The sequence below is a fragment of the Melanotaenia boesemani genome, chromosome 14, assembly GCF_017639745.1.
Source record: "Melanotaenia boesemani isolate fMelBoe1 chromosome 14, fMelBoe1.pri, whole genome shotgun sequence".
Taxonomy (NCBI): domain Eukaryota; kingdom Metazoa; phylum Chordata; class Actinopteri; order Atheriniformes; family Melanotaeniidae; genus Melanotaenia; species Melanotaenia boesemani.
In genome coordinates this window covers 8,771,185-8,784,512 of record NC_055695.1, presented here as the reverse complement: position 1 = coordinate 8,784,512, position 13,328 = coordinate 8,771,185, and the positions used below count along the sequence as shown (strand labels likewise).

General features: G+C 38.3%; 1 protein-coding gene across 1 annotated transcript; it reads left to right on the top strand.

Annotated features, from left to right (window-relative positions):
* The first annotated feature begins 11,361 nt into the window (after nucleotides 1-11,361).
* Nucleotides 11,362-13,328, top strand: jund (JunD proto-oncogene, AP-1 transcription factor subunit). Its single transcript, XM_042007377.1, has one exon. The coding sequence runs from the start codon at nucleotides 11,571-11,573 to the stop codon at nucleotides 12,381-12,383; it is 813 nt and encodes a 270-aa protein (XP_041863311.1). The 5' UTR covers nucleotides 11,362-11,570; the 3' UTR covers nucleotides 12,384-13,328.

The following is a 13,328-nucleotide window of genomic DNA, read 5'->3' as shown; positions in this document are numbered from 1 at the left end:
CAGCAGATCCTCACAACACGCTTGAGCCTGCCAGGCCTGACCGGCATCCTTCCCCACCATCTGAGCCAACTCACCACAAGGTGGTGATCAGTTGACAGCTCTGCCCCTCTCTTCACCCGAGTGTCCAGAACATGTCCTTTCAAATTTGCAAAGTTTTGGATTTAGGAATAATCAGTTTCATGTTGTTATTGTTATCAGATTTACCAAAGTATTGTAATCTCTTTTTAGTAAGTTTTCTAACTGTCAGTCATGTTGGGGTCTGAGAATCCTGTTTTAAATTATCCTTGTAATGCGTTCAGGTCTATTAGTAAAAGGTTAAATCTATATCACAAATAATTCTGACAGTTCTGAAGGCAAAAGAGGGTCTAAGCACGGTGTATATAATAAAGTGGCCAGTGAGTGTATAATTGCACAGTAGGACTTTCTGCAGGAAGATGAGAAATTTGTGGCTGAGGATGCTGTTTTGTGGGAAGTTTGAGACTACAGACCTGAGATATAAATAATTATTCTTTTTAAGTAGTATAATGTAAAGACAGGCAAAAAGACAAGAATCAACTAATCAAAGAAACTAAGCTATGAAGAAGTGAAACAAATTTAGGTCAGAAATAAACAAGACGATGTTTACGCAGTTTGTTGCTGACCCTTGGGGGGGGGCATTTAAAATGGTTGCAATTGCCATCAACCACTACATGTAAATTGGAAACACTTTTTCTATAAGGGAGGCTACTCTGGTCATAATAAAAACCGATTAAACTACAGGTTATCAACTGTCAGGTTTTTAGAACTAGTTAAGTTAATAGGAACTTTATGTAAGCTATAAATCATATTACAACAACAATCTGACACAAACTAAGCAAAAAATGACCTAATTCTGATCTAATGCAGCCAACTATTCTGTGACACCTGCCACTAGAATGTCAACTGATGTTTTGTGATTAATCGTAAAAAGCAATACACATTTCAGGAAGATGCTGTTACTGTAACGCCATTACTTTAGTCAGTAACTAAAACTCTAATGCTTTACTCTTTAAATAAAGTCACTCAGATACCATTACCATACAGTGCGTTACTCCGTTACTAGCTAAATTAATACATTTCGGCCAGCAGCACATAGTGTTGCAAAATGTTCTTGTTGGGCTTACATTTCTATGCAGTCGCTTGTAAATGTTGTCGGTTTGTGGGCTTTTGGGCTTGTTTTCTTACTTGGGCTTCATCTGCTCCCTTTACGAATCCTTCCAGATTCTCTCACAGCTGTCCATAAAACAATGACCCCTGGATACGGAACGGAAAGGTGAACCAACAATCCTCTTTTTTAGGAACTAGTGTCCCCGTTTCCCTGGTTACCACTGGTGTCCGAACTGGCACATCCCTACACACACACACTTCACTTGAAAGAGACAATGCCCTTGAATAACTAAGAAAATATGTAAATTATAAGAAAGTAGAAGAAAGATATTTAGAGGAATCAAAATGCTGTTATATTAGCCAACATTTTATTTCTATTTTTTTATTTCAAATAATTGGCTGGCCTGACTTAAATGTTGAAAAATTACTTTACGTTTGAGTTTGTATTATATTGCGTGCAAAACTGTTAAGTAATAAGGATATTAGAATTTTTAAGAATATTATTTTGCAAAAGTAACTAAAAGTTACTTTTAACAGTAACACAAAATCTGTGACATAGTTTTATACCTGCATAAATGTTAAAATAACTTGATTTGCATTCTACGGACTGTGGACAAAATCAGAGGGCTCAATGGAAACCCACATGAGAAACAGAAATCATCAAATTAAATATTCATAACTAGTACCTTCCTGCTGTGGGATGACAGCATCAACCACGAGACACAGCACCAAGCAGAAGCCAAGTTTCTGTTCGGATGTGGCAGTTCAGCTTGCTGTTTGTACACGTTTTCTTCAAAAGCTTTATTTATCTTCTAACACAATCAAGACCTGTAATCACACACACACACACACACACACACACACACACACACACACACACACATATATATATATATATATATATATATGTATAGAGAGAGAGAGAGAGAGAGAGAGAGAGAAAGAGAGAGAGAGACAGGGAGGGAGATGGTAGAACCTGTGGCTGTCAAATTAAATTTGGTGTTTCAGCCTTTGTGAGAATATGTAGGTAGAGTACAAAACCATGTGCTCAGTGTTGATAAGACTTATAAATCATTCCATCAAATGTAATTTACATTTTTTCAGTTTCACTTTTAAAATGGAAAATGGTTGGAAACCTTTACTTGATATTTATGAGACACTTTGCTTTACAAGCAACAGACTTTCACTCAGTATGGGACCACAGAGAAAAATTATTATAATAATATTACTGACTTTACAGAACTGTTAAAGCATTGTAGTGGCTAAATATCTTCTTTCAAATGTATAATTTTAGCTGATAAAAAAGAGGTTGACAGGATGCACCCTTCTAAAAAGATTGCAATTACAAAATGGAAAATCTATATATTGACAGAGAAATAAAAAATAATAACCATGTGCACAATTTTGAAAAGATATATTTCAGCAGGTCAAACTGATTCATGATGGCACAAAGGCTACAAATATAGTGTGAGTGTATAAGTTACCTAAAAACTAGGAAAGAAATGCAGTAAGAGTAACATTTAGGCATGAAAAATGTAATATTTATCAGACATATGCCTTTGTTTTTCTACACTAGCTAAGGTATAACCATGAGAAAGTATAGGCCCAGTGAGGTTTTGTGGTTAAGAATCTGAAATTGTCAAGTATGTATCTGTGCATGCACAGGTGTGTTTTGTGAAAACCAACACTGCACGCATATCTCTGTCACATGGTTTTCTACATCCTCTGTCAATGTGGAACTTCACCCACACTTTGAAACTACGTCATAAGGCCCAATGGAGCAGCTTAGTGGGACCCATGAACTCACACAGACCTAAATTCAATAGGACTGTTAACCCCTTCATTTACTGTTGAACATTTAGCGCAGGGCAACAAATTAACTCAGTCTTTCCTTTTGAAACATAACCCTATAAATCATATCTTTTAAGGGCCAATGAACAGGAAAGTTCATGTTGGTCTTTATTATAATGTCATATTGTTTTTAATGGTGAAAGAAACTGAAGTACAGTATTTTAAAAACATAAAAAGAAAATCTTTTTGTGATTTTTATCTTTATCTTATCCTTATGGAGAGACTGTGTGCATACAATTTCCTCCGGGATTAATAAAGTATTCTTATTCTGATTTTGATGATTCAAACCTCATTCATTTGTCACCGTGTGAACATTTGCTTTCAACGAGTATTTTTTGGAATGTTGTAAAAACCATGATCCAGTTGAGACTTGAGCATTAGATAGCCCCCTTACTGGTACTACAGTTGGTACATGCAAATATGCCAAAATGTTTATGTTAAGAGCTAACATAAGGTTTCAGTTGTAATTTTAGAAGACTTGCCCACACAGCATCACAACCTTGAAATGGGAACTGCCCTTTAAAACAAATCAAATCAATTTATTTAGCTGAACATGGGCCGCTGAGTTCTGAAGTAGTTTTGAAACATTTTTTGGGAAGACCAGAGAGCAGAGCACTACAGTAATCTATTTTACTAGATATTAAAGCATGCATCAGCACCTCAGTGCTGACAAGAGAGAGAAATGGAAGGACTGACATTGTTTTGAACATGGTAAAATACTGTCTTTGTGACATTTCTAATGTGTGAAATAAAATCCAACCCAGAGTCAAAGGACACCCAGATTTCTCACACACTGACAATTAAAATGTTGTAATTTTGGTAAAATGATTTCTCTCTTGTCTTCAGGACTAATAATTAAAAAAAAGCTGTAGGAAATTCTCTGCCATCCATATCTTAATTATTTATCTAAAAAAGTTGAAAAGGACATTAACTGGCTCTATATCATCAGGAGACACGGTGATGTGTGTCATCAGCATATCTGTGAAAATCAATGCAATGCCTCGAGGATATCCCCAAGCAGCAACATGTAAAGATTAAAAAGAATTGGGCCTAAAATTGAACCTTGGGGAACCCCACATTTTAACGTATTCCTGAGCTAATTTTGAACTACCCTACAAAAATTTCTTCTTAGATGTTTATAAAACCCACATATCTTATGCCTGGGGTGTCCCAAGTCAGTCCTTGAGGGCCGCTATTCTGGAGGTTTTGGATGTTTCCTGCTGCAGCACAGTCAACTTGCTTGGGCAGCATATGCCAAGCTATGAAGGAGAGCCATTTAATTTGAATCGAGTGTGTTGGAGCAAGGAAATGTCTAAAGCCCTTGATGACCGGAGTTCAACACCCTGTCTCATACCTATAAAACACACTTATAACCAAACCATTTGTGAACAAAACAATAAAACAGTGTTGTACTGTATTTCAGGTCAAGTTTATTTATAGAGGACATTTTAAAAGAGCAAAAGTTGGCCAAAGTACTTAAAAGTTCATAAAAATTTACAGCTAAAAGTAAGGAAACAAGATAAATAAAAGTAACAAAACATACAAGTTAAAAGATAAGAAACAATCATTTATATATATATATATATATATATATATATATATATATATATATATATATATATATATAGTGCAGCGAGGTCGTCTACAGCCTCTCTTCCTTCTAGCTCCCGTCGCAGTTCGTGCAGACCCCTGTGGTGTGGGTCTGTCTGGCAGTGTCCAGATCCCTGGTCTGGACCCCCAGAATGGGGATCTCTCAGGTAACTCCTCTGTCTGAGAAGTCCACCACTCAAGCCAGCTCACCATTTCAGCCTCATCTGAATAAGACCAGTCCATTGCAGGGGAATCATCCAACCAGCGATCGCTTCCCCATAGCCATCTCTCCAGTACTGCAGATTAAATGCTGGGTGAGTGCTGGGCCGGTCTTTTCTGCCTGCTGGGTCCACGTCTGGTCAGATCCTACTGTCACGAATAGCAGTGGAGGTGAGGACCCAACTGCAGGCAGTCAAGGCAGGAGGCAAAAATCGGTGCAAGTAACAGGGTTTATTGTCAAAACGCAGGAACAGGGAACTACACATAACGGGAACGAACCACATAGGGATCTGACAAGAGTAAACTGAAAACCACAGGGTATATATGCACAGAGGGAGTAACAAGGAACAGGTGAAGTGAATGAGTAATTAGACCAGGTGAACTAATGAGCCAGAAACAGGAACCACAGGAACACAAGAGGGAAAACCAAAGTAAACATGACAAAACTGAAAACCTAAAGCATGAGCATAACAGAAACTGAACATGACAAAAACCCAGAACTATAAACCAAGAGCAAGACCGAACTCAACATGAAAAAAACCAAAAACCTAAACCATGATCAACATCTAACACACACCAAAACCCAGGAACAATGACATTATTCGGAAATTTAAGATCCATTGGACTGTAGCCAACCTCACTGGACGTGCCCATAGGAGGAAAATTGATGACAAATCAAAGAGACGGATAATACGAACGGTAACAAAAGAGCCCAGAAAAACTTCTGAAGAGATTAAAGGTGAACTTCAAGCTCAAGGAACATCAGTGTCAGATTGCACCGCCCGTCATTGTTTGAGCCAAAGTGGACTTAATGGGAGACGACCAAGGAGGACACCATTGTTAAAAACAAATCATAAAAAAGCCAGATTGGAATTTGCCAAACTACATGTTGACCAGCCACAAGGCTTCTGGGGGAATGTCCTGTGGACAGATGAGACAAATATGGAACTTTTTGCCAAGGCACATCAGCTCTATGTTTACAGACAGAAAATGAAGCATATCAAGAAAAGAACACTGTCCCTACTGTGAAACATGGAGGAGGCTCTGTCATGTTCTGGGGCTGCTTTGCTGCATCTGGCACAGGGTGTCTTGAATCTGTGCAGGTACAATGAAATCTCAAGACTATCAAGGGATTCTAGAGAGAAATGTGCTGGCCAGTGTCAGAAAGCAGATCATGGGTCTTGCAACAAGACAATGACCCAAAACACAGCTAAAACACCCAAGAATAGCTAAGAGGAAAACATTAGACTATCCTAAAGTGGCCTTCTATGAGCCCTGACCTAAGTCCTATTGATCATCTTTGGAAGGAGCTGAAACATGCCGTCTGGAAAAGGCTCCCTTCAAACCTGAGACAACTGGAGCAGTTTGCTTATGAGTAGTGGGCCAAAATACCTGCTGAAAGGTGCAGAAGTCTTATTGACATTTACAGGAATAGTTTGATTGCAGTGATTGCCTCAAATGGCTGTGCAACAAAATATTAAGTTAAGGGTACCATCATTTTAGTCCAGGCCGGTTTCATGAGTTTATTTTTTTAAATAATTCTGTTGAAGCATGGTTGAAAAGCAATGTCTGACTTTCATTGGTTACATTTCATAGAATTTTTATTTATTATTACTTTTGTCAGATTCAAGTTATTTCTGTGGCCATTGTGAGTTTTTCTTTCATTAACCGAATGGTACCAACAATTTTATCCATGTGTGTATATATATTTCATACTTTAGTCCTGTGATAGACTGGAAATCTGTCCAGAGTGTTCTCTTGTGCCCGCCCTCTCATGTATGCTGTGGTTGTCTTAATATACCTGGAGTTGATTAAGAACTGTCATGGTTTATATGTTCTTGCTTTGGTTCTTTCATTTCTGTTCTAGATTGTTTCTGGGAATCTCTAAAAATCACAAGTAATGGATACTCATTTCCCTCATAGTGCTCATATCTGCTCTGGTTTTCTGCATGTATCATCATGGTTTAAGTACAAACCACATATCAGTCATACGTTGCTTAATACAGTGGAATTAAACATAATGTCCTTTGGGCACACTGGAAGTTGAATCATTCTAAAAAAATACCAAGCATTCCTGTCTGCTCATCACAGCATGTTTAAACAAGCAACCCTTACTCACCATCAGTGATGACAATTATTAGAGACTTTAGTTTACTCCATAACCTGACTGACTCATGCCAAAAAAAATTTGCAGGCATGTGACATACTGTTATCCATGATTGATGCTATTAGGTGAGTGTCACTGGCATGTGTCACCATGAATATGTTGTACAATTTGCAGGTCAGAGCAGTGGAAAAGAAAGAAAGTGGAGAAAAATCTTGCATGAACTTGCATGAACGTTCATGGATTTAAGCCCTTCTCCCCCTTTATTAGTGAATTTTCCTTTGTCTCAATTAAATTGCATATATATATATATGTGCAGTATAGATTATATATATATTTATTATTATTAAAATAATTAATTGAGCTCACATTTTAATCAGACATTAATCAGATATTGTACTGTGACCTCATTGCTTTGTGGGTTGGATGTTGACAGGGGGTGCCTGATGGCTGCGGGTTCTTGGTGGTCTCCCGCAGTGGTAATATGAGAAGCTCTGCTGTGGGAGCTGTTCTGCTGGGCTGGGCCAGATGGCCGAGCTGTTCTGGGGCAGGCTGGGCTGGGGTTCTGGGCTCTAATGCCTGAGGGTGGCCCCCTCTCTACGGGGTGGGGGGGTCAGTTGGTGCCAGTTGGAGTTATTTTAGGATATTGTCTTTCATACCAAATTTATGCCACTGCCGGAAGAAATTTGCTTGAACGTAAACTCAACTCTGTATCAATTTTGTGTAAGTTCATGTTCTGATGAAGTTCAGGTCACTTCAGTTAAAACTGAACTAATTAATTTTCATAATTCACCACTGATGAACTAAGTTCACCATCCCAAAATGAACTAGTTCAAATTTATTTCTCACTTTTTATGACTTCCTCTGAATTCTCCCCAATATATGCAACATAGTACTGGAGAGAACAGTGAAGTGCTGAAACATGGGTTCCATCTGAGCAGGTGTGTGAATGACATTTCTACATTCATCTGTCTCATTACTGCCCATCAAGAGCCTCAAAATCTAACTGCGATTAAAAAAAAATATGTTTTTATTGAATAGCCTCTGTATACACCCTCATGCACTAATTAAAGCATATTAGCCAACAGAGTCCCAGTGACAAACACTTCTGTGTCACAATTAACATCACATTAAATAAGAAGTGCAGCTTTAAAACATCCAGCAACAGCAATATAACATATACCTAATAGAAACAAAGAAAACAGGCCAAAGTCAGATGTGGAAACACAGCATCAGGTAAAATCATGCTTAATAATAATGCATGACGGAGATGAGTGAATACGCAGCTGTCTGTGCCAAAGCCAAAACAACTTTTTATTAACTCCTTTATAGATATCTCTTAAAACATTTATTTGTTTTGGCCTGGGATTTTTTTTTGTCTGTTTCTGTTGTGCCATTTGTTGTGGGAATGTTGGCGTGTAGTTCTGCTTGTTTATTAAATATTCATGCCTGTGAGCACAAATCATGGCGAGTTCCTAAGCTTTCGCTGGAGAGCACATCCAGCTGCATACCGACACAGTTTAACATGACCATTTCAGTGATGATAAGAACATTGTTCAGCATTGTTTACACATTGCTGGACATTGAAAAAGCAACCACTGTCCAATAAGTATGATGAAGTAATAAAACATCCACGAAACCTAACATCTGTAATTAATACAGAAGAAACTAAAGTGCATTCACTTACTGTATTCTTATGTGTTTTAATATGGGGTTAGGTATGCATCAAAACTAGATGCTATGCACTATATCAATTACTTATTTCAACTTGTGACATAAGTATATAGATTTTGTTGGTTTCCATTCTCATCATGTTTAACAAAAATGACTGAAATTGGGTAGAAAAGTGGTTGTGAAAAACTGAAGCTTTGTTATTGTTGTATGATGAAAGCTGCTTCATGGTTACAGAGAATTCCAATTCTGGCAAGAAACATTTGTCTGTGATTAAAATCAGTACAAAGGTATCCCTGAAAGTGCACCAGAATCTTTCCATTTTTTTTTATTTATTTTTTTAACAGCTTAGCAGTTTTCAGGCTTCCATCTATGGCATACACAAGGCATGGAACATGATCATTACCAAAAATTTACTATTTAACCAAATCTGAATACATTTTGCTCACATTTTCTGTTGGTTTTCAGTCAAAGGAAAAAGAAAAAGAGGGGTTGTTTGATGATTGTGAAAAGGATCGAACATCCTACTGCTGCAGGTTCAGCACCCCCACTCTCTGAAATACAGCTTTTAGACAAAAATATCTCTCCCCTGTTGTGGAGAGACACACACACACACCACCTCCATTTCCGCCACAGCATTAAGAGATATGACATCACAGAGTTTGCCATGTGATCCACCCGCACAAAGCTTTGTAGTGATGGATAGGGCCCACCTGTGACGCACATACCTCCTCTGTGTAACCCTTTACATGCCAGAGAACTAGAAACACATACAAGTGCCACTTTCATCATCATTATTATCATTACCATAATTATTATCTTCTTTTCTTTTGCAAATCTGTTTATAGATAAAAATAAATAAATAAATAAAAAACACATGGAAGTCACATGTTTGAGGAATGCCTCATCTTAGTCTTATTCATACCAGCATGCAAATTAAATGCCACCACAGAATATCTGAATATATCTGAAACAGATTCCTGTTGGTTCAAAGATACTAGTAAACAACCAAGATACTGATACTGATATTTAAAAAGATTAACACAAGTCACACAGACAATTAGGAAGGAGCGTCTGAAACATCCTCACAAAATATAAACCAAACACAGAGCTTTCATTCAGCCATAATTTCTTTGTATAGTAAACTAAAAAAAAAGAAAATAAAGGGATTACGTTAAAAACAGATGCTAATTCAAAACTGGAAAGTGAAATAGGAAAATCTTAAATGGAAAAACTGAAACACATGATTGGAAATGCACAAATTGCACTTATTTGTTCATCTTAATTGGATAAGTAAAAAAAAAAAACTGTGGTATTGTTCACTGACCAGAGGAAATGTTGAAACCAAACCAGTTCCAGATCCAACTTCCCCAAATGCTGATGTCCAGAAAGACAAGTGTCTTGACTGAGGGCTTAAAAGAGAAGTGAGCAGTCCTTTCTGAACACACAGATAACCCATCTGCTGTGTCATGAGAAAATTATTTGTTCTGTTTCTTTTTCCACTCTAAAATCAGAATTGTAGACATATTTCTTTGAAAATGGGTTTATTTGTCATTCAAGATTTTACAAACATGATGTTTAATGTTACATGAGTTATTTACCAAATGATTGCCAAGCACTAATCAATAATAATCAGCTTCTACCTCACTGTTTGCAGGTATCCCTCCTCTCCATAGCAACAGACCATCCAAAGATCGTATATTGAGAAAAATAGTCAACACTGAAGAAATTTATCAGACAGTGTGCTAATTCTGGAGGAAATGCAATTTCACAACTCACTAAATCTTAAGTTTACATCACATTTTTATTTCTATATTTTATTTTATAGCTGCATTTGATCACCACCCAGTCAGTTGTTGAAAGAACAATCTTTCTTTCAAAGGGAAAAAAGATTTCCAATAAAGGAAAAACTATATGACCATCTCTTATATGTTAAATGGTCATTTTTGCACAACATGAAAACCATAATACTTACTTAAGGCCCTACATGCCAGTTGCCTTGTCACCTCTAATGTTCTCATTTATTTCTGTGTTAGATAAACTTTGGTGACCGTACCAGAGCAGCTATGACTTTTTAGTTACAGCTCTACTCATATATAGTCTTATTTGCCTGTTTTGTCAGTGTCTGGAGTTACTAGTGGGTAACTAGAATAAAGTGAAATATATAGCTACATATCTCCCCTTATATAAACATTCTTACATAAAGTCCCCCTTTCAGTAAAGGTTTAGCACTAAGAATTTGTCTTTGATTTCTGTTTTGTTTTTAGGGACATAAGGCTACAGGGTATTCAGTTTAGATTTGGTTTGACAGACAAAAGACAAAAAACTGCAGAGGATTTCAAATGTTAACATTAGCCATTTACTTCATACATCTCAGTTCTATAGCTACTATAGAAAATGACTAAAAACATATGCTACACCTTATGTAAAGACGGCAAAGGCTGATAGAGCTTCAACTTTAACAGAAATATTAAAGGAGTAAAACATAAAACGTCCAATAATTTAATTGTATTCATTTTTTTTAATAAATAAGCAAAAATATTTAAGTTTTAGATAATGTCCACTTGGCATAATCATAATCGTTCTTCATATTTTCAGAATAAGTTATATGATAAAATAGCGGGAAAAAGCCGTATTGAAGCTCGATGCCTTGAAGCTGGTTCCAGAAAAAAGGCGCAGAGTGAGACCTCTTGTCTATTCCCACTTCTCTGTTGTGTATGCATATTCAAACAACGTTACGGAGAACGTAATTTCTGTCCAATGCGCGTGCTCTAACGTGACATAATGGAACGTGCCAGCGTTCCTGTGCCAGTCAAAAGCTCGAGGCTGCGCGTTGAAGCGAATACACTGAATTCAGCTGGAGACCAAGAAGCTGTTAGCTGGTTCTATTAAAACATACGTTGAACAGCAGATATTTCACACCGCTGTTTAATTCTGTGGGGTAATGGGCAGGACACCCTTTTGAGGGAGTGTCAAGAGGCGCGAATTATTACTTTATCTTACGGAGATAATGATGAAGAACTTAAACCTGACGGACGACGCAGACCTCAAGCCGCATCTCCGCGACGCTGAGAGCATCCTTAGTTCGCCGGACTTGGGGCTGCTCAAACTGGCCTCTCCGGAGCTGGAAAGGCTAATTATCCAGTCCAACGGAATGGTGACCACCACGCCTACCAGCTCTCAGTTCCTCTATCCGAAGACGGTGACTGACGAGCAGGAGTTCGCTGAGGGCTTCGTGAAGGCGTTGGAGGACTTACATAAGCAGAACCAGCTTAACGGAACCAATCAGCCGAACAGCAGCTTGGACCTTGGTGCTAACATCGCTCCGGTCACGGTGCAGCTGGATCTACCGGTGTATACAAACCTAAACAGTTACGGCAGCGGGCCGCTGGGAACCACAGTCAACTACACCACGGACACAGTCCCTTTCCCGCCTCCTCCGTCACATCATCTGGGGGCAGCCCCGCCGCAGCCAGAGCTTTCTCGGGTTCAGCTGTTGAAGGAAGAGCCTCAGACGGTTCCCGACGTTCAGAGCTTTGGGGAAAGCCCGCCCCTGTCTCCCATCGACATGGACTCACAGGAGCACATCAAAGCCGAGAGGAAGAGGCTCAGAAACCGGATTGCCGCCTCCAAATGTCGGAGGCGCAAACTGGAGCGGATCTCCAGGTTGGAGGACAAGGTCAAAACGCTGAAAAGTCAAAATACTGATCTCGCCTCGACGGCTAGCCTGCTGAGAGAGCAAGTTGCCCAGCTGAAGCAGAAAGTCCTCACCCACGTCAACAGCGGCTGTCAGATGCTGCCACACGAAGTCCAAGTGCACTAGTCGGAGGTTCAGACCTCCAGTCGGGCTACTGACCAGCATATAAGCTTAAAGGACTTGTTGATGTTGGTTTTTCTATATGTAGCGTAGCCCCACTGTGTGCCATTTTACGTAGGGATGAATGCCAGGCCACGTAGGCCAAACTGCATTACTATTCGGCTGTTTTAAAATGCCCCCTAAGATTATTAAAATGTAAACGTGTTAGAACATCATTTCAAACATCGGATGAGATCCTTGCACTGCTGTCGACCTACGTTAAATTTAGGGGGGGAAAGTCATTATGTTCCCAAAACAGTTTAATCGCGTCTACAAAAAAAACATTAAGGATTTTCAGATAAATAATCACCAGTTTGTTCGTGTGATTCGAGCTGAAATTATTCTTACATCTGAGAAAATCCTGTTCTACCTCCTATATGTGTTTACTTTTGGAAAATGAGACGCATTCCTCTGTTTAGCTCTGATAATTCAAGTTAAAGTATTAATTTATCTTTTTAAATTGTTGACTGTCCACATTCAAACTCAGTCTTGGACCAAAAAGATTATATTTATCCAAAAATAGCATTTATGACATATATCTTAAACATTCCGAGAATTTGGCCATAAGGGGGTGATACTCATTTGATTTGTGAAAGGCTGATATACATATATAACCTATTTACTCTGTATTTCTTTCAGAAACATGTTGCATGTTGTTGACAAACTCGAATGTTGCACTCAGTTGAGTGTCAAAGGGTGCAAATTAATCAGTGTTGATTATCTTCAACCTTGTGTGTACTTTTTTTTAACTTAACCGTGTCCTTATTTCAGAGTGTTCTTGTTTTAAATGTGAAGAGTCATAACCTTTGTTTTGCACTGACTGTTGCCATCACCTCTAGCCTACAGTTATTTGGCTTTACGCCTTTGTGTTTTGAATTAAGAGCTGCTCGGCAATAAACACCGTTTCCTCTA

What these genes read in the sequence shown, in the direction of transcription:
- jund (XM_042007377.1), top strand. Translation starts at nt 11,571, where the DNA reads ATGATGAAGAACTTAAACCTGACGGACGACGCAGACCTCAAGCCGCAT.